General features: G+C 42.5%; 3 protein-coding genes across 6 annotated transcripts in view; 1 reads left to right on the top strand and 2 right to left on the bottom strand.

The window, feature by feature from the left end:
• The window catches only part of cotl1 (coactosin-like F-actin binding protein 1), a 15,161-nt gene extending 5,794 nt beyond the window's left edge, over positions 1-9,367 (bottom strand). The window contains exons 1-3 of the mRNA XM_031868093.1: positions 8,915-9,367; positions 7,880-7,962; positions 632-789 (exon numbers count right to left, since the gene is read on the bottom strand). Coding sequence (XP_031723953.1) covers positions 632-789; positions 7,880-7,962; positions 8,915-8,991 — 318 coding nt within the window. The 5' untranslated portion in view covers positions 8,992-9,367. The remainder of the gene's footprint in view (positions 1-631; positions 790-7,879; positions 7,963-8,914) is intronic.
• klhl36 (kelch-like family member 36) lies at positions 8,225-20,866 on the top strand. Of its 4 annotated transcripts, none has more exons than XM_031868089.1 (9): positions 8,225-9,398; positions 12,759-12,842; positions 14,309-14,503; positions 14,599-14,721; positions 15,776-15,997; positions 16,097-16,402; positions 17,459-17,686; positions 17,821-17,978; positions 18,138-20,866. In XM_031868089.1, the coding sequence occupies exons 2-9, from the start codon at positions 12,783-12,785 to the stop codon at positions 18,709-18,711; spliced, it is 1,866 nt and encodes a 621-aa protein (XP_031723949.1). In that variant the 5' UTR covers positions 8,225-9,398; positions 12,759-12,782; the 3' UTR covers positions 18,712-20,866. The 4 variants fall into 4 exon arrangements, with proteins under 4 accessions (XP_031723949.1, XP_031723948.1, XP_031723947.1 ...); XM_031868088.1 differs by lacking the exon at positions 8,225-9,398 and adding an exon at positions 11,960-12,234; XM_031868087.1 differs by lacking the exon at positions 8,225-9,398 and adding an exon at positions 11,960-12,428.
• LOC116394777 (aldo-keto reductase family 1 member B1) overlaps positions 19,690-24,782 on the bottom strand; it is a 7,433-nt gene continuing 2,340 nt past the window's right edge. Inside the window, exons 3-10 of the mRNA XM_031868092.1 lie at positions 23,931-24,047; positions 23,572-23,649; positions 23,359-23,475; positions 22,277-22,389; positions 21,406-21,493; positions 21,246-21,329; positions 20,312-20,394; positions 19,690-20,238 (exon numbers count right to left, since the gene is read on the bottom strand). Of these exons, the coding sequence (XP_031723952.1) occupies positions 20,205-20,238; positions 20,312-20,394; positions 21,246-21,329; positions 21,406-21,493; positions 22,277-22,389; positions 23,359-23,475; positions 23,572-23,649; positions 23,931-24,047 (714 nt within the window). The 3' untranslated portion in view covers positions 19,690-20,204. The remainder of the gene's footprint in view (positions 20,239-20,311; positions 20,395-21,245; positions 21,330-21,405; positions 21,494-22,276; positions 22,390-23,358; positions 23,476-23,571; positions 23,650-23,930; positions 24,048-24,782) is intronic.

The raw sequence follows: 24,782 nt of genomic DNA, 5'->3' as shown, positions 1-24,782 counted from the left end.
CCAAGCAAGTGAGCTTGCCAACTGTCAGCTCTTAGTTTGATACATAATAATTTACAACAGGTGATATAAATACTGATCTTCTTGAGACAATTCTTTGGCAATAAATTCCGTAGGACAAAGAAACTGTTCTTTGTCCTCCAGGCCAGGGTATAACAGCATGGCTGCTTAGTTGAGCACAAGTTAACACATTAAAGGAACCACGTGGAGCATTTGAGCACTGGTAGCACTATGCAGCAGTCCTCCACAGGGTACCTTCAAAGCTGCATTGTGCTGCATGTTTTCATGTTGTTTACACGTCCAGCTGACACAGAGCAACATTAGCATTCATTTGGAATCGGGTTTCCACCTCAGACTGCAAGTACAACATTGACTCTCACTTTTTTCCCCCTCCAATGTCAATGTGTAGCTTTAACAAGTAAATATAAAGCGCACATAGCTGCTAAATGTTTCTCATTATTTTGGACTTTTTCATATTATCTTTTAAGACCTTATGCAGCCCTCTGTTGTCATTTTGCCTCTGTAACCGACCAGTTTACCAAAAGGGACCCATTACAGCTTCACTCTCATGATAACAGCCATTACTGTCATAACAGCCACTTCCTCCACATGAGACACCCGCGGAGTCTCTGACCTGCACGATCTCTTTGACCAGCGCCTTGTCGGTGCTGATCTTGGCGCGCTGCAGCCCGCCGATGTTCTCCCCGATCCAGGTGATGAGGGTGAACTTGGCCCGTTTGCTCATGGCGTCCCCCATCGTGATCCGGACGAAGGCGAACAGACGGGCGTCATCTGAGGGAGGAGATAGAACAAGGCCATGTTAAGACTCAACATTGCAGCTGATATTTAAAAAATGTGACACACTTTCATCACACCTCAGTGGGACAATGTTTGTACATCCTGTGTGTGTGTGCGTGTGCGTGTGCGTGTGTGTGTGTGTGTGTGTGTGTGTAGGACAGACAAAGAGAGTGAGTAAAAAGAGTTGCAGTGTTGCAGTGCAGATGAATACAAAGGTTCTGCTTTTTTGTAATTCCACTGCACTGGCAGAGTCCCAACAGCCCCAGACTGAGTGAAGTGTGTGTGTGTGTGTGTGCACTGAGGAAATATTCAGGTCAACAGACTAAATGAATAAAATATTTTGTGAGCCTTGCAGTTTTGTCCCAGTGACCACGCCCGTCACTGTCACGGTGGTCCACTGCAGAAGCCGGCTGTCTGTGAAGAACGTGCAGCAAACGCTGACACATTTGTGCTGCTTTCTCTTCCCGACTTGTACCTCTTCGGGCCTCTAAATCCTATTGAACCCAAACAATGGGCCTTATGCAACAACCACTGCTACGAACGGATTGGTTCTTAAGTGGCTTGTACGAGTGATTTAGGAAAACTTGCCACGTTCCCCAATTTCCTTTTATTTGGGATTTTGTCTTGGGTACAAACACAGTTTACGATTGGTCCAGCTGTTATCCAAACCTTTTCAATAAGTTTTCAATAATGGATTGTATATTTCAGAACCTTGAAGCAAAAATAAATGACAGTTCATAATTATGTTGAAATTATCTTATTTGATAGATAGAATATAATTCTAAATATATTTATATAGCCTAATAATGGTAAATGGACTTGTATTGCACTTTTCTAGTCTTCCGACCACTCAAAGCGTTTTAACACTACATGTCATCATTCACCCATTCACACCCATTCATACACTGATGACAGGAGCTACCATTCAAGGTGCCACCTGCCCATCAGGACTAACTAACATTCACACAACATTTACACAACGTAGGCACAGCTACAGGAGCAACTTGGTGTTAAGTGTCTTGCCCAAGGAGGCATCAACAAGGACTAGCGGAGCCGGGGATCGAACCAACGATCCTCAGATTATAGGACAACTGAGCCACATTCGGCCCAGATTTATATCAGCACTGATTTAAATTGGCTGTTGATGCTATTGTTGTCACAGTCTGTTGTCACACTTTATATCTGGAGACTGGACTGTGTTGCATCTTTCTGTTTTTCAGAGAAATTTGTGCTTTGGTCTCCCTTTTCCTTGCTTCTTGTGTTTCCTTCCTATATTTTGAAGTTAACTCTATATAAGAACTGGACGTAGTTATCGTGACGTCACTCATTGGTTTGTGGACTGATGTTATGAAGCCTCGAGTTCGGCGATTTTGCCGTCGCCATCTTGGATTACGGCCATGTTGGTTTTTTTGCAGCCAATGAACAGACGTGACCATATTTGGAATGCGGAGGAGCGACGTCGAGACACAGTACACGTCTCTGGTAGCGGCCTGTCAATCACAGTAAGCTCGCCCTAAAGCATACCCTGCTTTATGGCCTATTTGACTCTAAATGGACCATAATTTACTAAATGAACATCATGCCGTATATGAACATCTCAAACTGCAAAGACTGTATTCCCTGTATGTGAAATATGACATTGACTGGATTTTTTTCCTGCACAGAGATTTGCGAGATGGTCAAACCTTGTCCCGCCTTTCAGCTCTCGGCAAAACTCTGATGGGTGTCTTCACAGAAATGATCTTTTTAACAAGAGTTGCACTCATGGATTTCTGTCATTTGTACAATCAGAACAGTCTGTTTATGGCTGGACGATATTTATAAAGGCTTATTATAATACATCTAAGAACATGACATGCCACAAAAAGGCACACTGATAAAAGCAAATCATTTAAATTGGGAAGTGAAATAAACAAAATAATTATACAAAAAGGATAGGCTGTAAAAATGTGAGGGGAGACTACTTAAAATACAATTCTTTTTTTAAATTAATTTGTAAATGCATCACAAACATGAGGAAATCTACCTGTTGTGTAAAAGATATTTTCAAATAGGATTAAATTGATTTACAAGATATTTAGTATATCAGTGGTCATGTTCTCAGTCTCAAAACTATCCTAACAATGTCATGTGATATGTTACTTCAGTACACTTTAGGAACAAATATTAATAATGTAGTTGAAGACAAATTAAACTTTTGTGTTTTAAGAGGTTTTTGAAAATATTGAACATTGGTTCATACAATAAAAAAGTGGTCTTCATGTCAAGGCAATGGTCACCAGAACAAAGACAAAGCCTAAATATCTGTTATAATATTAGACTACAGCTACCACTAGGACTCTTTACATCCTTCATTAGTAGTGTTTTATACCAAGTTATAAAAAACATCTTCAATGCTAACAAACAGCACTTTACGTTCTATTAGTAGTGATGCTGGCTTTTCCCGTGTTTGTGAAGCCAATAATCTATGCTACTGGCAAAACATTGCCAACAAATTCAACATTCCGATGATTCCGGAAAAAGATATTCCGCAGCAGTAACCAGCAGGGCACAGTTGCTTTCTGCAAATGGCTAACGACGTACAATAAATGGAATAAGCCCTCTATTTAGGTCCTGCACTCGACATCCCATGATCTAACATCCGGCACACTGGAAGGCAGAAAATGCACTACTCTCTGTCCTGCTGGCAGACAATTGCTGAGGCAGCAAGTTTCACGCCCGACAGTCTAAGTTAAAATGAAAAACTTCCACTGTGTCGGACACGGTCTAAACCAGAGGTACAAATGCCTCCGTCAACCAGTCAAGTTGCAGTTTACATCCATGTTTGTCCAAAAAGGTGTTTTGTGAGGACACAGTGACATTTGACCATCAAATTCTAATGGTTTATTCCTTGAGTCCAGGTGCACATGTGTACCAAATTTGAAGAAATTCGTTCCAGGTGAGATAGCCACTAACAAAGCTCAGCTGATTTGATGATTAACGCATTTTCCTACAAATTCCTCGCAATATAAGTCCCCCCGTTATGTCGTTATTTAGAAAGCTATTACTTTGAAGCAACAAAATCAAGAAATGTTGGGTTTTCATCATCAGTAAGTTAACAGGACTCAGACTAGAGGGGCTCAGCTGGGTTGCCTAATGGAGTTTTGTTCATCCGTTATCTACCTGCCTGTTAGAAACCTGGAAGACTTCTGTTTGAGTCAAAGTATCTTTATTGAATCTGCCAGGCTCTGAAGCTCCCTGCTCGTGCCGCCTGCATCAGCCGTGACAGTTTACATCTGGAATTAACATCCTTACTGGATAAACAACATACAAATTCTGGAAGTGAATCGATTTATGACGCACTGAAGATCTATAAAGGCCAATGACTGATAAAAGCATGTGCCTTTATCAATAAATTACCAAACGTCGATTTCCCTGCACTTATCTTTTAGGGCGGGCTTACTGTGATTGACAGGTCGCTGTCACTATCAGAGACGTATACGGCGTCTCCAAGTCACCCCTCCACAGTCTAAATATGGTAACTTCTGTTCATTGGTTACAAAAATACAACATGGCGCCGGCCGTAATCCAAGATTCCGACGGCAAAAATGCCGAATTCGAAGCTTCAAAACATCAGTCCACAAACCAAAGGGTGACGTCACGATGACTAGGTCCACTTCTTACATAATCTATGGTCCCACCAGGCAGCATTTTTTATGAAACATCATCCTGGAGCATCAACAGTGAACAGCGTCCCATCCCCCGGACTGGGACACATTAGCTGGAGGCAGGGCTCAACTTAACTTTTCCTTAGCTTTTTTAGTTGCTGAAACTGAAAGTAAGGTTGCAATTTTCAGTCATCTTCTATTTTCAGTTATTAAAACACTATACAGTTATACGTCTGTTATAATGAAAGTCTGGCTAATGGCGGCGTTCATCGGCCTGTCAATGGATGGCTTATCGAGGTGTTGAACACGCTTCGTAGTATAATTCTCAAAGATGGAGGGAAAACTCCCAAGACTTCACAAATCATCCTTTTAGTTTTTTGGTTTCCGGTTCATCTGGTTCTTTGTCCGCTGAACCAATTTGCACATTCTTTTGTGACGTTAACAGCTTAGACTTTTCACTTCACAGTCAAACATTTATTTTTTCTTAATGTAATTTGGTGTGCTATGTAGTCTTGTTTTCCTCTTGTCAATCATTTGTAAAGCACTTTGAATTGCATTTAAATTGTTTGAAAGGTGCTATATCAATAAAACTTGATTGATTGTTCAATTGATTGAAACAACTCAATTCACCATTGTGCAGCGTTATCTGGTTCCGACTGTACCAGCAGTACAGTTGCTATCAGTGTGCCACTGATAGCAACGAAAGGCCAAGATTTGATTTGACGCTAATTTGAAATGTAGTTACACTTAAATGCTCAGTTGATTTTACATGGATGCCACTAAGAGTTCACACAGTGCGACCTGTACTATCTTTATGTACCTGTTGAAGCAGCTGATTTGAGACTTTCTTGGCAGAGCCTCAGTCGCACTGTTCTGATCAGACCGGCTGCACATTAACAGGAGCAGCCACTATAAAAGAGTCTTATCAGTGCGGCCACAAAGGATGTCACTAGTTCCCACACCTTGCCCAGAGCAACACACACACACACACACACACACACACACACACACACACACACACACACACACACACACACACACACACACACACACCTGATTCAGCTAAGTCAATTCCGTGACCCTTTGTCTTAACTGTCATTGTCACCGTTTGAGATGCCAGAGGAACTAGTGCAAACATACACTTCCTCACTCTTGTTTCCTGGTTTGTCTTTCCTTCGAAGCCATGCTGACTCTGCAGTTTTCTCTGCAGACAGCTTCTCCCCCCCCCCACCCACCCCACCCCCACCCCACCTCCTGCTGCAGAGAAAACTGCACTGAAACGACAAAAATAATGAGACAGCAAAAAAAGACTTGCCGGCAGACACGTTGCGCTGCATAAAATGACCTCATTTTGGCACACCGAAGGTTGGGCGGGTGACACCGTGTCTTCCTGTGTTCGCTCTCCGAGCCCACGCTCGGTCCCTCTGCGACAGACAGCCAGGAAACTAGAGCTGTCTCCTGTGGATACTGTCAGGTGGGTTCGGAGAGGAGTGGTGTTACCAACATGTCAACTGAGTCCAAATTTGGTCTTGCCTTTGATCTTCGCTTAAGAGCAGCGCCCGAGGACGGTGAAGCCAGTCATCATTTGGTGCAGAGTTCCCAAAGGATGAATCCTAATCACTTTGTTGACACCCAGATCTTTTATATCTAGGGTCCTTAGTAGAGGAGTTCCACTGTTTTGGGTGACCTTCTGACCGTTCCTCTCGTGACACCATTGGGCCAAGATTTTCACTTGTACACAAAAAAATCTAAAATTCTAACAAACAGATATTACCATTAAAGCTACAGAGCGATTCATGCTCCCCAGAGAATAGAGAATTTGTATTTTGAACACTCTACCAGCTTCTCTTTTTAGCCAACCTCAGGACAAAATGTCAAATTTGTACACAAGACATCATCTACTAATCAGATTCTGCCCCAATCCATCCACTGGATATTAGTGGAAACTTCTACCTGCTGGGCTCATCGAAGTCATTAGGATTCATCTTCTGAGGATAATGAAACTAATTCAGCAGTAACAGCACATCCAATATTTGTCGAGGAAATTCAGCCTGGACAAAGGACCGAACACTGCCATCCCTAGAGCCGTGCCTTCCCGTCAGGAGACATTCAGGACGGGATTTCCCATAAGCTGATAGTTTGGTGACCTACAATGAATAATTCATGACAGTGACTAAATAAGTTATTGGTTGTTGCTATATTTTATCAGCAGAAATTGTGTTTGCCTGGTGGCAATTCTAATTACATGTAAGGATTTAGAACTTTCCCTGCCCTGCATGCAGTCATATCCGTCTTCTTGCATTGACTCAACTTGTGCACAACAGAATTCACCTCCCTCTCCCTTCTGCAGTTGGATGACTTGAAGATCACTATGCAATAGGGGCCCTCCTCTTCAAGCCTCGGTAGACGAGCAGTCTGCATCGGCTCCTCCTACACTCAGAGCCTTGTTTTGTTTTTTCTTCTGCAGAGTTAATTTACTGCTAAATAAGGAAAACAAGCCCACGGACAGAAAGATGTCTGATAATGTGTGTGTGTGTGTGTGTGTGTGTGTGTGTGTATATGTGTGTGTCATCTCCGAACAGGAACCGACGGCATACGCACCGGCGGAGTGGTCGTAAAGCGTGGTAATAAATGAGTTGTTTCAACATAGGAATGTTAGCTCTGAAATGTCAGGAAGCAAAAAATAAATAAATAAAAAGAGTACAGCCCCGAAGCAGTAATCTTTAAAAGACAACCCGAGCAAGCATCAGAAACAGCCACACCCAACATCAGAGCAGATGCTTTACTCTAGAGGCTTTTTTGTGATGAACAGAAATGGGCTCCATGCAGACAGAGGTACTAGTAATAACTGAGCATTCATTCAAAGCACACACACAATCAGAAAATAACTCAAAACTACTTTTTATCATGCATTGTTTTATATTCAGCTGCATGTAGAGGATTCTGGAGCATTATTTAACTCAAAAGAAGCGACAGTTGAACATGAACGCTGACTAGTTAGAAAACTCAAAGTTTCTATGTCTTTCTGTAGTAATTCAGGAAAACAACATAAAAAAGATTGACCTTAATTAAGTGTTTCACCTTGTAAAAAAGAAAAAAAAACCTGCAGGATATTATGGAAGAGATTACGCAACGCATACAGTGCTAAGTGCTTTGACAGTGTTGTTAGGCTACAGGACTCAAGGCCAATGTGTGACAGAGCACAGAGAGTCTTAAAAGATTAGTGTCCTGCCAAGTCAAGCTGTGTGGCACATCCAGCAGGCCGTTTAACCCGTCCGGAGACAAAGCCGCGCGCGCGACTCCGCGCGCGCACACACACACACACACACACACACACCACAAAATGTAGACTAGCCAGCAGCAGGGAGGACGCATTACACCGGCAATGCTTGGTTGACAACTAGGGTGGGACATTCATAATAGGATACCCTCCTTACCTGTGCACATGCTCTTGAAGTCCTCATAGTCCGTCCCTTGTCCTGCAGGCAGGATCCTGGTGCCCTCGTATTTAAACACGGCCCTGGAGGATGCACAACACACCGTGCGTTATTTATCACCATCCAGTCTCACGATCTATTCATTCTCAACATTGTTGCGCACATTGGGGCCCATTTTTTTGCAGACTGGAGCAATGCACACAGATTGCTCCAAATACACTCAATGCAGGGTAGTGGTGGTGGTGGGGGGGCTGTGTGTCAGCCATGTGCATGTGTCACTACTATAACGTTATCCTCTCAGAATACAGGACAAAGGAAATTACTTCTGCCCCACCGGGGCCTGATAACTGTGCAGTGTGTGGCCGCTAGTACTGAATACAGATCAGCTAGATCGGATCAGCTATATAGTACGGGACCATAATTGCTGACTGTATGCCGTTTGAGCCAAATATTGTTACAAGCCTAAGCCGTTTGAATTATGGCGTCGATTCCAGTTTGAAACAATTCGCGAAGGATTGAGTTGCGGGGCAAACCCCCTCCGGTGTGCCGTTCTAGCGCGTATTCGGAGTGAGCGGGTGGAACTGCTTTAAAATATCGAGCAATTTAAAGTTACCTTGGTTAAATGCAAACGTTCACACGACAAAAAAAACAGCGCATTGCATTTTCTATGTCTTTATGAATCTATCGTCCATTCGGCGCGTGTTTGGTTAGCCAGACTGTGCTTATTCAACATAGAATGTGAAGTTATATTTAAAAAAAGATCCGCGTCTTATTTCAGCACCCTTCGCCACCGAAAAGAAGGCGCAGTGGGCGGTAACAGGCTGTGGGAATTAAAATTCTAACGGAGATTAGATTTTTTTTAAACGGATTAATTATTGTATTGAATGTCTGCCGAAGTAACTAATAGCTAGTGAGTTTTCATTATTCATACGAGGTCGACGGTTACATGTATGATTTTTTTTTTCAAGCAAGGAAATTTAGAATAGTCCCATTATTTAACGGAGTATGGAGAAGTATCCATGTCCGCGCACTCACCAAATGGTGTCCGAGTTATCGTCTCTGACTTGGTTGTAAGCCTCTCTGCAAGCCTCTTTATCGATTTGGGTTGCCATTTTTCGTATAACGTTAGATAGGAGTCAAAACAGTCGAGGTCGCCGTTGTATCAGTCCAAACCAGGGAGAGCTAGCTAGCACAGTATTAAAAAGCAGCTAACTTATACAGTTGATGCTATACATTAGAGTACTATAACTGATAACGGTATATGATAGGCTTCACTCCAAAATCACGACCACCGCACTGGAACGACTGAGCCGGTAGGATGTAGCGGAGAGAGACGGCTCTTCTTCTAGCAGCGAGGTTTATTTCCTGTATATCGCTACTTTATGGGCGTTGGTGATGCTAGTCGATCAGGTTGCCAGCAGAGTAGTCCCTCAAACGCTGGATTCACCTTCTCCCTGTGAATGGTCAATGGTATGAGGGCCTCTGTCAAGGCCCACACAGCGTACGACTACATTTTCCGGTAAGGACTTTCAAAATAAAGTGAAACAAGTATTGAAGGGAACGGCTGCAGCTAAAACACTGTTGTGATATTATATTTATTCACAAAAATGTATATAAATCCAAAGATACATTTCGCTGTCATTATTTTCTTCACCAGCAGTGACTTTCAATTTCCTTTTAAAAATAGGATTTCTCATGAATTAAACAGTGTATTATCCTCATAAACCATTCCTAATTTTGCTACATTTGCTATATATTTGATCTGTTAGGGAGATGAAAGTGGAGAAATGATTTGTTTTACATGATATTGTGATCCAGTTTTGTTTCATGAATGTACTACATCTACAGCGATCTGTTTTCAGACAGAAAACACCCAGTATAATTAGCCAATACAAACAACATAAAAACAAACATACTCACTATTAACAGCATGAAATTTGATCTTCCTTTGCGGCTGGTTACACTGAATGGTCTTCATTGTATTGATTATTTTTTCTAGCCATTTGAACAGAGAAAAGGCAGGGAAATGGGGAAAGACAGAGGGGTTGAGATGTCAGTTGTGCTGTCAGGAAACAAGAGGAAAGGTAAAGGTAAAAAAAAATCAAGAAACGCAAGAAAATGCATAATACTTGATTATTCTTTTTTAGTGAGACACGTCTCTGCTTTATTCTGAAGGTAAAACAGTAAACCTCCGGTTTCATTTGGGCTAAATGGTTTAACTTGCCTAGTGCGGCGGTATTGAAATCCACCAATTGTGTTTCAATAGTTTCATTTCAGGAATAAGGTTTTGTCCTCGAGGGCCAATTAATTTGAAATACAAGCACCCTCATATTCTATGTTATGCAGAACATAACTGTACAGTACTGTACTACATCAAATATTGCAATATGCTATTCATTACAACATTCTGAACAGTGTAGGCCTACCACAAAGTGTGGCAACTCTACACTTAAATACAATGCAAGCTATACACAACTATACAATACAGTGTATCTGTCAGCAGGGCAGGGGTTGCATGTGTATGTGGATTATAAGAAGTACTACATGAAGTACTGTATGGTATCGGCCAGTACAGCAGGCAGACAGCACAGAGGCTAAACACGTCTTCCCTCCTCCTGGAAGAAGCCCACTGATTCCACCAGCTCCACATGGTCTCTGATGACTGACCCTGGACGGCCACCACCTACCTGAGCTCTGAGCTCTACGCTCTGGGTTGTCTGTTGCTGCATCACCCCGCCACCTGCTGGTCCACCAACAACCCATCACACCCCACCTGCTCCTAGCAAAGCAGTGCCAATGACTCAGGTGTTAATGGTACCGTCTGGTTATATAGGTATAGAATTGTTAACAGTGCACTTGATCATAATCCATGTTTGATTGTTGTTAAGTAAAATGTAGCAGGCAAGGTTACTTTACATTATATATTTTATAGGCTACTGCTACATAATAAATGTTTATGTCTTTAATTAAAGATAGATGTTGATATGTTATTTCTCTGTCAATAGGGTTTCTTTTCATTATCCTCGTTTTCCAGGCCTGAAAGCCTGGAAAACCTTTTTCAAAGCATTCATCATATTCATTTTCAGTGGTTTTATAATTTGCAGAGAGAAAATGTATCTCCATTTCAATGTCTAAGTGATTACAGATGTGCTCCTCTGTTGGTTTTCATCATCGTGACCCCTCTCTCGATCTCTAGTTCATCATGACTCTGCATTTTGATTTGGCTCCCGTTCAGATTCTATTTTATTTCACATGTTCTGCCAGTTGACTTTGATTTGCTGCAGCTCAGTTTGCTGTTCCACTTGTTCCACATACAATGTTGAAAGAGCCACAATTCAAGCACTCTTTTTTAAATTTGGGTTGAAGGGGAATATGCCACTTTTTTCCCCTTTGCCCCCCTTTGACATTTTTAAAATAGTTTTAAAAAATGTAAGTTGTATTCTTTCATGGGTTTGTTTTATCTTAAATGTTGAAATCTTCATCTCTTTCATCGTGACATTAGTATTCTGACAGTGGTATTTTTTCTATCTTGTGAGTCTGTGTTTATATATCCGTCTGTGGACAGATATTGTTACCGCGATGCGAGATGTAGTCATGAAACTTTACAGTTGTATAGTTGAGATCAAAATGAACATTGAGTTATAAGATCAAAGTCATATCAAGGGGAGCGAGGGGGCCATTGGACCACCAACTTTACGCCCCTGGCCCGATTTTGGCATCACAAAACTGTACAGGCCTGTAGTTGAGATCCAGGTGAAGGCCAAGTGCTCCTGGCTCAATTCGCGGGTGGTGCGACTCCATCGCAAGATGGTCCTCTAGTTCTATTTACATTCACAAAAAATTCACAAAATGCACCCCAACATCCAACTTTATTATGGCCTACTTCCCAGTATTTAGCATGGGTTAAATGCCTTTAAAAATGTTCAGGGACATTGGTGTCTTGAACGTACTCGCACAGACCTAATTGTGATTGGTCCATTAGGAGCATCTTGTTTCCTGTATGTATTTTAAAGCCAGATCTCGTTACCTGGCTGGTGTCACTCACAACATCGGCTTGAAAGGTTTTGGCTTCAAAATAAAAGGGCAAAAATAATGAAGTGATGACATTTCCAAGTGAAAATTCCATAAACATTTACATTTTTGAGAGACCATTGGTTCCTGTCAGTAGTGTCATTTATTCACGTTAACGTACCATGGCTGCAGCAAAACAATGTTTCAAGGAGTGATAAAGGACAAATTAGTTTATTTTGAAAACCTAAGCCGGAAGTCTATATGTTTATTCAGGCTAGCTGAAAATGCTGCTACATTCTTCAGCTCTTTCCGTGGTAGTTTTGGGGAATATGTCTCTCTGCGAAGTGAGTTTGTTACAAGAGACTGTTTGTACCAAGCGGTCCAGTTTGTGCCGTCGTTGAAAAACGCGTGTTTATCGTTTCCTCCAAAATAAAAAGGCGACTGCGTCTCCTTCTGGTGCTCAACTGAGGGAACGAGAGATGCTGTTGGCAGCATCACGGTGCACGCGGATGTCGTCTGCTCCACGATCATTCTAAATGTCAGCACTTGTCAGTTCATAACAATAGGAGCTTTTTTAGGGTTTGAATCAGAAAGTGACATAACTTAATGTAGTTTCTTGTCATTGACGGTTTGACTGTTGTGTTTTTTAGCTAACAGTATGACAGTATGAGGAACATAGAAGCGTGGGGACAGTAGGGGCTCGTCCAGTTACTAAGTTAGGATACATGGCTTTTCTGGTTCTCACGTCTGTGGAGGATTCATTTAGTGCTAGGGATGGGGCACAATTGGTGAGGGAAGATCTTACACACTATTTTTACAATGTGTGTGGGTGCGTGTTTGTGTCTCTGTTTGTGTGTGTCTCCTTTAGATGATGCCTGCTTGAGGGAACATAATGGACAATGGCAAACCGATACGTGTGTTTCGGCCCCAGCGGATCAGTGAATCGTCCAAGGTCAGTGTGTGTGATGTGTGTCAGTCAGACTCTGACACACATATGAATGTAAACAAGAAGCTTTTACTCATCTCCTCCATTGGCCACATTATTAAATGACTTAAAAGACACACCAGAATCTCAGCAGTCAGGCGTCAATAGTGTGTAAATGTGGATGTCTTTGTGAGTGTTCCATCAACATTTGAGAACACTTAACTTTTATTTTTGCGCAATTTGTTGCAAGAAGCACTGATACTTCAAGGTACCCCCGTGGAGTTGTCTTGTAAGCAAACTCAGTTGTGTTTACATTCAGTGTTTCTCACCAAAACTCATTGTGTGTGTCCTTGAGATCTAATAATTATATGCATTGCATTATACGATCAACAATACAGCTTAAAGAAATAAGATGGCTTCTCTCTTTAAGAACTTTACGTTCCGAAAAATGACCACCCACCAACTCGTCAAATCCATAAACTTTATAAAAGAAGTGGACATAGTCACTGTGACAATACCCATTGGTACGGCCTTTTTTAGAAGCCTCGAGTTCGGCATTTTGTCCGTCACCATCTTGGTTTTTTGGAAAAAACAATTGACACAAGAGGCTGGAGTCAGGTTCAATGAAACGCTGAATAACAACACTTTTTTTTGGCCAAAGAAAAAGAAAACGGTGGAAAGGTTAAAGTTCAAAAACACAGACAACGTCATCGTAGCAATCACAAGGTAGCCACGCCCCCAAAGCATACCCTGCTTTGTGTTCTACTCTTACTCTAAACGGGACCATAACTTGCACTCACGACATCGATCACACTCCTGTCCATCCTGATAGGGGGATCCTCCTCTGTTGCTCTCCCTAAGGTTTCTTCATCTTTTCTCAACGTTAAAGGGTTTTTTGGGGGAGTTTTTCCTGTTGTGAGGGTCCTGGGACAGAGGATGTCGTATGTGGACAGATTGTAAAGCGCTCTGAGGAGAATTTGTGATTAGTGATATAGGGCTATACAAAAATATATTGAATTGAATAACTTACTAAATGAACATCATGCTGTATTGAAGAATACTTCAAACTAGAGATTGAGACCATAAACTCATGTTTACAATGTTTACTGAGGTAATAAATCAAGAGAGAAGTAGAGTCATTTTCTCATAGACTTCTATACAACCAGAAGAGTCGCCCCCTGATGGCCATTAGTAGGTATGCAGATTTAAGGCACTTCCGCATTGGCTCCACGTTTTAGACACGGAGGTTGCCGCCTGAATAAAACCCTCCCTTCCAGCATTATTTAATAAACGCAACAGAGGAGTTGGAGGCGAGGACTGTTGAGGCAGGGCTATGCAGCATGTTAAGTCAGGACTCGAGGAAAGACTGATTGACTGAACTGAACTTTCAGATTTAAGCAGAAGATGAACCAACTTAACTGAGCAGAAAAAAAGCTAAACATTTTTACACACAGTATGTTTTGTGTGTACTGTAAACCGCGCTGTGTTGGCAGATGTTCCACTGGGTGGACCAAGCTGTAGAGGTGTTGCGGGGCCTCGACGAGCAGCGGCAGCACGGCCAGTTCTGCGACGTGGTGCTGGTGGCGGACAACCAGCGGGTTCCCGCTCACCGAGCCCTGTTGGCCGTCTCCAGCCCGTACTTCCACGCCATGTTCACCCTGGGCATGAGGGAGCAACGCCAGGAGGAGGTAAACGCACCGTAGGACGATGCACCGGGGGACGGACGGACGTTCTTAAATGTCCAACGCCTGATTAACCTCCGCTGTCCTCTTCCTGTCTGCAGGTTGAGCTGGTCGGGGTGTCCTACATCGGTCTGAATGCTGTTGTTGACTTCCTGTACAGCGGAGAGCTGCCATTGGATGGAGGAAATATTGACCATGTGCTGGAAGCTGCCCACCTTCTGCAGGTGAGACACTGTTCAGCACATGATAGTAAATATATAGATGAACTAGGGTGCGTCATCTTATTACGCATATGTAAAAGATAGAAGTTGAAATTGAACCAGCTGCCATAGATACGCCAAAAAGGGCTGTGGTGAAGAATGTTGGCAAATGTTTGTCATTCCTTCATAGTCTTTCAGTTGTATTATCAAGCATTTATTCATGCACATACTACAGTGTCTAAAATAGTTTGTATTGAATATACATTTTAAGAAATTTATTTTAAGGCGTTTTATAAAGCACTCATTTCCAAACACTGGGTTGGGACCCACAAGTGGGTCGCAGGAGATTTTATTAGGGTCGCCAAATAAATTAGCCCCCATAGTGCTTTATTTAACATTTATATAACCAGTACACCTTTAAGCCACATGAAGGAGCCTTAATGTTCTCATAATTGCAGTCTACTTATAACATTGAACCTAATGAGATAAATCTGCCAGAATGTATTTATTTGGTCTCATTCATAAAGTATTCAACATGTGTATATGTTTTCTATAACACAGGTATTAAACCAACGATCTCTTCTAAATGTCTGGTTTACCAATTCAAGATAATAAAAGGTGACGTGGGAATGGCAGTAAAGATGGTCAGGAACCTTCATTCACGCAAAAAATTGCTCTGATTTGAATTGGGTCGCAATGATTTGTCATTTTGAAAAAGTTCCCAGAAAAAAAGTAACTACACATTTACAGGAGGTTTAAAACTGGGTTTGTGGTGCTTTAAAAACGGCTGTGAATATATAATGATATTTGATTATAACTTCTGTATGTTATCATGCGTTAATTAACTGTTTATACACTTTATAGTATGAGGATTTAAAGAATGTCCTGTTAATAACCAGCATGTTATGAAGCAGTGATTCATTGTTTATATAGTGGTTATAGATAATTAATAAGAGGTAAAAATAGTGTTCATTTGTTTGGAAATAAAAAACAACAACAGTATAATTCCTCCTGATGGAAACAAACCAGTTGTTCTTTAAGGGGACATGTGAAATGTAAAAATCCTGCTGCTGTTCAGGTGTGGCGAGCGGTGGATTTCTGCTGCCAGTACCTGGAGAGGGAGGTGAGCGAGGACAACTACCTGTACCTGCAGGAGCTGGCCCAGCTCTACAGCCTGGAGCGACTCGACACCTTCATCGACCGCTTTGTCCTTGCGCGCTTCGCCACGCTCTCCCTCACTCCAGACTTCCTTCGCAGCACCCCGCCACACAAACTCGCGTCCTACCTCTCTAGTGGCCAGGTAAACAACACCGCGTTGTTCAGATGTTGACACTGTAAGTTTATTCTTGACTTTTGGGGGCAAAGATTTACAAGAAGCCGCTCCTCTCTTCGTCGTCAGGTCCAGTATGACAGTGAGCAGGAGCTTTTCCAGGCCGCCCTGCGGTGGCTAGGCGAGGCCCCCGAGCGGACGGCCCACGCCACGCAGCTCCTCTCCAACATCCGCTTCCCCCTGATGCCGGCGGGGGAGCTGGCGGACCGGGTGCTGCCAGCGCTGCGGGCCCTTCCGACGAAGGAGGCCGGCTGCAAGGCCCTGGTGGAGGAAGCCCTGGGGTACCACGCCAGGCCCAGCGCCCAGCCGCTCCTGCAAACAGGACGCACCACGCTGAGGGGGGGAGCAGAGCGGCTGCTGCTGATCGGAGGAGAGGTACAGACCAAGCAGCAACCTCTGGGAGTGATGCAAATGCGGAAGTGTCTTAAAACTTCTCTCCTCTGACCAGCAGGACTGGTTGCAAAAGAAGTCTGATTGATTTATTACCTCAGTAAACATTGTAAACATGAGTTTATGGTCTCAAGCTCTAGTTTCAAGTCTTCTTCAATACAGCATGATGTTCATTTAGTAAATGATGGTCCATTTAGAGTCAAATAGACCATAAAGTGGAGTATGCTTTAGGGTGGGCTTACTGTGATTGACAGGCGAAATTGCCAAACTCGATGCTTCAAAACGGCCACAAACCAATGAGTGACTACATCCACATCTTAGATAGAGACTATGTATATAGTCTATATATATATACATATATAGACATCACAGGTGATGGCTCACCTGTGATAACGATGACTTAAATTTTTTTAGGATACGATGTAGCTATTTACAGTTAATCTGTTATTAGTCCACAAAGTAGACTCTTATATGACAAGGTATCATCCTCTTGACATTTTTGGTTAATTTGTTTTTGCTTGAATATTTGTCACTTTCTGTGCTGACTTGAAACCCGAGTCAGATTTTAGCTGCAGAAATAAAGACTTGCTGTGCTTTCACATACCCATACTACTATACTACCATACTACCATAATATTTAGTGTGCCAGAAACAGATTGTCACAATACATAGAATGTCAAAAAATACCAGGATGTTCTACAATGTCCGGTAGCCCGCTTTTCAGGCTGTTCTGACCCACAATCCTTTGCCTAGCAGACGTATGAGCAACAAGGTCAAGGTGCCATGTTATGAGGATGTATGTCCCATACCGGATGCCTCAGTACCTACTTTGTTAGGGCAACTGCAGTATGAACTAAACGTAAAAAAGACAAAGTATGCAAATGCAGCTTTGATTCCCTAAAAACTTGACTAATTGTGTCTCAAATTGTGACCTTGTAATGTCTCATAACCATTAAACAAATAGACAGTGACTGGCACACTTTTTTGCTTTTTAATAACCATGCCTGATCGCTTAACCCTCCTCTCTTTTTACTCCTCAAGGTGTCAGAACGTGGCGAGGAGCTGAGCGCCAATGTTTGCCGGCTGGATGGTGAAACAGGGATCTGGGAGGTGGAAACCGAGCTGCCGGCCAAGCGGAGCCACCACTGCCTGGCAGTGCTGGGGGGCTTCATCTTCGCCGCCGGGGGAAGCTTGTCCAGGGACAACGGCGGAGATGCCGCCTGCAACCTGCTGTACAGATATGACCCCCGCCACAACCAGTGGGCCAGGGTACTGTGAGAAATGTACATTTCTGTAGAGAGTAAAGGAGGAGTCCCCATGGTTCTCTTATGTTTGTTGGCGCTTGTCTTTTATCGGCCAAGTCGCCCATGCACAGTGACGGTATGATGTTATTTTTTTTCCAGGGCGCCCCGATGAATGAGCGGCGAGTGGATTTTCACCTGGGGGCAGTGGGAGACTGCCTGATCGCCGTGGGTGGGAGGAACGACACCGGAGCGTTGTCCTCTGTGGAAGTTTACTGTCCCGCTGAGGATTGCTGGTCCTACGTGGCAGGACTGCCCAGGTAGGACATGTGTCGCCACTGGGTTTGCTGTTTTATGGGGACATTTCTCTCACGGATGGGTTTGCCATGAAGTTTGGCATTTATGGTCCCCTGAGAATGTATCATTAAGAACATACTTTTTTTTTTTTTTACATCCTTTTTGTATTCTGTCTTTCCTAGGTCCACTTACGGCCACGCTGGGACAGTCCACCGCGGTGTAGTCTACATCTCAGGTGGTCACGACTACCAGATCGGCCCATACCGCCGCGACGTGCTGAGCTTCGATCCATCACAGGAAAGCGAGGTGTGGGTGAAGCGCCGGGCCATGTCCCTAGCGAGGGGCTGGCACTGCATGGCCTCCCCCAACCACCTCATCTACGCCATCGGGGGCAGCGACGACCACGAGGACACCACGGAGCGCTTCGACATCCTTCAGGTGGAGTCTTACGACCCATGCAGCGGCCAGTGGACGCGAGTGGCGCCGCTGCTGCTGCCCAACAGCGAGGCGGGGCTTGCGGTGTGGGTGGGGAGGATCTACGTGCTCGGCGGCTACAGCTGGGAGAGCATGGTGTTCTCCAGGGCCACTCAGGTGTACGACCCTGACGAGGGCTCATGGTCCAGAGGACCCGATCTGCCGAAATGTATCGCAGGGGCCTCGGCATGCGTTTGCACAGTGAAGCCCTCACCATCATCACCCTCTTCGGAGATGAAGAAGATAGGACAAAGGATGAAAGGAAGATTACACCCCACATAGCAGCAGTAATGAAGGACTTTCTCTTTGTCCAAAAATATTTCTGATAAATATTTTTAATAGAAGAAACATATTTTGTTATGTCCCTTAAATGGGTATCAGCATCACAAAGGCAGAGCGGTGGCAATAACGGTCACCACTGAATTAACTAGAGGGTCTTTTGGTTAAGAACATCTGATTAGTAAGGGGGATGGGAGAGAAAAGAAGAATTCACTCTGCTTTCATTTATAAATCTCCTGCAAGACATAATGTTGAGTTACACACTGCATGCCTGAGTATTAACACTGTATAGACAGATATATGGGCTAGGTGAAAGTGTCACAATTAGCATATGAATTCTAGAGTTATGGCCAAAAACGTGTTGCTTGAGGTCAAAGGAACCTTTGACCACCACATTTTAATTAGTTTAACCTTCTGTGCTAGTGGACGTTTGTGTCAAATATGAAGAAATGCCCTCCAGGCGTTCCTGAGGTATCACATTCACGAAAAAATGGGACGGACGGACATTCTGGCCACGGCTGAAGCGGTGTGGAGGCATAAAAATCCCAAGAGTCCCTCATAATCATCATTCTGGCTCCAAGGCTAATCGGCTTTGCCGGACTAACAGTGATGGAATTGACAAAGATACATTGTTACCACTTCCTCTGGAGTACAGAAATATATTCATTTGAATTATCATTTATCCCTAATTTAAACGTGATCTCACAGAAATACGAAACGCAAGATTACATTTCAGCAAAAAACATCACAAATGTAACTTCACCATTACTCAACATCTCAGGGTTAAAAGACCTGTGTTGTTGACCCATCCACCTCAACCACTCACCGATCATACTACATCACTACCTCTGACCGTTGCGTAGTCACGTAGATTTAATTTGCGTGTCCACCACAAAAAAAGGATCCTGATTGACTTTCCATTGGCATTGTTCCGTGGTGACACAGTGTGCCACCACCATGTGATGCGCTGTTAATGGGTCATGTCATGTGTTTCTGTGTATATGAAGAGATTTAAAGTGTATGTACTCTGTTGGACACCAAAGCGCAAATACATTCAATTAAATGTTCCATCCAGCAAAACTACCTTAATTCACATAGTAGAGTGTATGTAAAAAAAAAGATAATGTATTGTATATTGTAACAAAAAAAGTTTTTTTCAGAATTATTTGCTGGACTGTGCATTTTTGTTGAATTGTCTTTAATTAAAATGCAGATGTTAACACAAACATAGTTTTTCGTTCATGACACGAAAACATTAGAAAATTAGGCACCCCACCTTAAGGAGCTGATGGACGAACTGATATTTGTTAAGTCGCATTCATTGAGATTTGAAAGATTTGTCTTCACATTCTATCTTGAGTATTATGCAAACAAGGCACTGATGAATCACAGCATGTAGTACTGATACTGTGGGTAGACTGCATGTAGCTGGTCTTGAGTCTCGTTGGTTGTCATGGTATTAGTAGATCCAGTGTGCCTTGTCTCTCCTGACAGCCTCACACGAACGGGTAGTACGGATGAGACTTGACTCTGAGAAGCAGAACAGTCATCACTGTGAGAACAGTAGCACTTTGCAGAACCTTTTTGCTGTGTGTCCACTTACCCTTCAAGCATGCAGGCCCTCCACCCTCGGTCCAGTCCTCTTAGTGCTCTCATGTCTTCTTCAGTCAGACTGAAGTCAAAGATCTGCACAAACATCAAAACTAATTTGGACAAATGTGTTTTTACAGACAACTATACCGATGCTCATCTTTTTTTGTTTTAAGTCCTAGACAATTTTTATTTTTTATTTTGCAGTGCAGTGTATATACCAGCCGTTCTAAGGGGAAATACACCATGTTGTGTCGAATGATGATGGCAGTATGCATCCTGAGAAGAGGGACTTTTTAGTATTATAACATTTTGTAGGGGTTTGTTTAGCCACGCTAGCAGCATGGTTTACACGATCGCGGAAGGACTGGGTGCGCTAGCTAGCTATGCTAATTCTTGTCTCATTTAGTGGTCTGATAAACGGTGCGGTGTGGTCTGTAAATCCAAGTACCATACAAACATAAAGACAAAAAGCCAAGATGAGATGTATTCATACTTTATGAAACTGGTCAACAAGTCTTCTTCAATACAGCATGATGTTCATTTAGTAAATGATGGTCCATTTAGAGCCAAATAGACCATAAAGCGGAGTATGCTTTAGGTCGGGCTTACTGTGATTGACAGGTCGCTGTCAGCCGTATACGGTGTCTCCACGTCACTCCTTCGCATTCCAAATATAATAACTTCTGTTCATTGGTTGCAAAAAAACATGGCGACGGCGAAATTGCCGCACTCGAGGCTTCTAAACGGCAGTCCACAAACCAATGGGCTACGTCACGATGACTACGTCCACTTGTTATCTCTAGTCTATGGTTGGACCACAGATGTAGGAGCAAGTTGCAGACGAAAGACTGAACAATGTCTAATGATCGCACCATTGTCATAAAAATACAATTCTTAGGAGTGAGCCTAAGTGACAGAAACAGTAAGAGGAGGAGAGGTGTTACCTTTGTGTTCTCAAGGATGCGATGAGGCTTGTCACTCTTAGGGATGACTGCAATACCCTGCTGCACATGGTACCTCAGCAACACCTGGGGGAGTACCGCTGTTACTAACAAAGGAATACACACACTCACACACACTTAGACCACAGTAGACTACGCTGACCTGTGCAGGGCTGCGTCTGTGCTTCTTGGCTATATCTGCTACGACTGGATCCTCCAGGAGCTTATGCGGATCAAGGACTCCTCTGAACCTGAGATAGGCGAGATACAAAAGACCAGAGCACAGGATTGCACCATGCAGACAAAAGGCCATTCAAAGCACTTTACAAGGGCAAAAAATATATATTTAACATTAACATAAGACTTTAAGAATGCATTCAAAATCATCGAAAACAAAAACAGAAAGGGAAGTAAATAAGTAGTTAAAAATTAGATAGAAATTCATCAGATGACATGAGGGTTCTGGATAAATCGTAACTTACACATCAAATACAAACCACTGTGAGAAGCTTCCATGAGGAGGTGCAAGAAGGCTTTTTTGAGAAACAAAATGCAAAACTTTTCTGATTGACTGTCAGCAGTTATAAGGGAGGGGTTCTGCCGCAGGAACCTCTACAATGTCAATGTCAGTGTTTTTATTTTTATTTTTTAAACCTAGACTTCATGTCCAAGATTGATCCTATTTGTAAATAAAAAGATGGAAACAGCTCCATTTATCTGAAATCTATGGAGTGAAGATGACAAAGGGTTGGTTATAAGATGACAGATACCTTTATGTACAATAAACAAATCCTGAGTAATGTGACTTGTTTACAAACTCTACTTTGGTTGTAACTGTGCAATACGAACTAACACAAAGTTGATCTAAATAAATGTGTCCTCTTTGGGGCAAACTAAGCTAACAAATTTAATCGAATTTGGATCACAGAATGATCTCTGAGCATAGTCAGATGTGATATCAGCAGAATTATGTAGGTGCTTGATTCATTTTCAATCACCAGTCTGAGTCAGTGGAGTGTATGAGGGATACTTACATCTCTGGGGGTCTCTGCGGCGAGCCAAAGGGACTGTAGGCAGTCAGGGCGATGCTCTTTGATTTACAGAACTCTATCATCTCTGTCTGCACCAGGTAGGGATGAAGCTCAATCTATGAATGATATAACACCAAACAAAAGCTGAATAACTGTGCACAACCTGTCATTCATTACATTATGTTGAAATATGGAAGTTGCACCACTGCGTGATGTAAAGTGATTACAGCACATAATTACATTGCACCAACACATCCTCACATCATGACATTGCATGAACAGATCTCATCATTACATTGCACGACCACATTCTCACATGATTACATTGCATGAACACATCCTACATTGCATGAACAGATCCTCACATAATTACATTTCATTAACACATTTCCAATTAATTCTGTGCATGAACTCATGTATATGGTGTCATCTAACATCATGAATATCTATTCTTGACATCATTCATCATGTAATGCAATATGTTGACATCAAATGTCCATAGTCATCAAGTTGAATGATATTTAATAATGTCATAGATGAATATTCTGGATTCTTTGCTGTTAAAATGTTTACTTTTTCATCTCTTATCTTGATATCATAATGATGAATTACAATGCCATAGGATCACAACATATGAAACTGTATCACATCATTGTGAGACCCATCGTCCAGTGTCATTATATGGCATCATTGTTTGATACTATGTTGCTCATATCGTCCCACTACAAAAATGCAATATAAAGTAAAGCCATTTAAAAAAATTCTGCTTTTATTCTTGATCCTGGAATTACATTTCAGGCCTGCATAAGAACGGATTCTAAATTCAACTTCCAACCAGAGTGCCTCCTCTGTGCCTTGTTGTCTTTTTCCACTTTCTATTGGCAAATGAAGGCAAGACAAAACTTTAATAATGCAGTTAATTTAATAAGGACAACCCAAATGAGGTTGAACCACTCACTTTGTACTTGTACCAAAATGTGGGACATGGGTCCATACTTATAAAGTGTGGAGGTATAAGGATAAAGGAATATGAATGTACAGACTTTCCTCCACTTACGTCACTAAAGGAGTTAAATTTGCAGTACCTGGTTGACAGCAGGGGGTAGCCTGCACAGAGCAAGTAGCCTCTCCAGCTGCAGGATGCTGAAGTTGGACACACCGATGCTTTTCACCTTCCCTGAGGCTTGCAGGGCTTCCATCCCCTGCAAACACAACATTTGCATCGTCCCTCCATCTCAGTGTTCTGTTTTTTTGCATTTTGGGTTCAGTCAGATTACTTCCCTCGTAACGCATCTTACCCTCCAGACATCCACATAGTCTGTGTCAGAGGTCAGCATCTTTCCGTCCTTCTTTGGGAAAAGGTCGTCACCCATTTTCTGGGAAGAAATGTAAAGGTCAAAGTCAAACAGATGCTTCTATGAAATGACATGTAAAGTATTACATCTATATTAAAAAAAAATTTGTTGACCCTTGGACTTTAAACTGAAACAATTAAGCTCTCTTTAAACGTGCGAGGCACCATGGCGCAGACCTCCACAGATGGCACGCAAGTTACAAGCAGTGTTCTCTGAAAAAATGTAGATTTTCAAGATCTCCTTTTTCTAAAGTGTTTAAAAACAAATAGTTTGCTTTTGTAAATTTGGATAATATGCTTAACCTTTAGGGCAACAGGGAAATGCACAAGGTAAAGATCCAGGTAGTCCAGCTGGAGATCATTCAGGGACTTATTCAGGCATTCAGGGATGTCCTCTGGGGCATGATGGGTACACCACAGCTACATACAAAAAAAGGTACAGGACAGGAGGGTTAACAGAAAATAAAAGTATCCAAGTATACAAAATAATGTCAGCTAGTTCTGCTAAAGGTTCTCTATACCATAATCAGAGCATGGCAGCAAATAACTATTTGCTATGTGCTTTATTAGTGCATGTGAGCTTGCCCCACTGGCTAGCTCACGGCCGCTGCTATGCACTGAGCCTATACGGCAGTTACCGCTGATAACGTTGTTGCAGAAATGTAGCACCCACCCACCGGTTTCCCCTCAGGTCCTCAGGTAAACACTGTTAGCTATTTCGTATTCAACACCTGTAAAGTCAGAATTCTGATTTTAAAGTTCTTCCTAAAGATTTTAAACTTCATTTTTTTTCTGAGATTAAAGTTAGAATTTTGACTTTGATGAAGCCTGTGCCCGTGCTCCAGTATGTTTCCCAGTGTCTCTTGAGTCTCCTTCTCCCTTTTGTTCCCTACTCCTCTTATCTTCCATAACCAATCAGTTCTCACTCTCAACTTGTCAAATACCATCGCAAATCGACGCACGGAGGCCCTTTTAGTGGTTAATATTAGCGGACGGTAGTGATGGGTATTGATTTTATCCATCCGTACTGTTATTGATACTGCTTATCGCTTCAGTTCCTTATTGATACTCTTGTCAGTTCATTTTGATTGTATTGTAAGAAAAAAAGACAATTAATTAAGAAGACATTCAATATTGCCTCTATTATTCTTGTAT

The sequence above is a fragment of the Anarrhichthys ocellatus genome, unplaced genomic scaffold (genome assembly GCF_004355925.1).
Source record: "Anarrhichthys ocellatus isolate YVR2014 unplaced genomic scaffold, GSC_Weel_1.0 scaffold41, whole genome shotgun sequence".
NCBI classification, from domain to species: domain Eukaryota; kingdom Metazoa; phylum Chordata; class Actinopteri; order Perciformes; family Anarhichadidae; genus Anarrhichthys; species Anarrhichthys ocellatus.
The sequence above is the reverse complement of the archived record's forward strand: the minus strand, read 5'-3'. Positions and strand labels throughout refer to the sequence as shown.

Bases quoted from the DNA above. Each gene is read 5' to 3' on its own strand.
- klhl36 (XM_031868089.1), top strand. From the start codon at position 12,783: ATGGACAATGGCAAACCGATACGTGTGTTTCGGCCCCAGCGGATCAGT. The intron at 12,843-14,308 runs GTCAGTGTGTGT...CTGTGTTGGCAG, and splicing joins GGATCAGTGAATCGTCCAAG to ATGTTCCACTGGGTGGACCA. The intron at 14,722-15,775 runs GTGAGACACTGT...GCTGCTGTTCAG, and splicing joins AAGCTGCCCACCTTCTGCAG to GTGTGGCGAGCGGTGGATTT.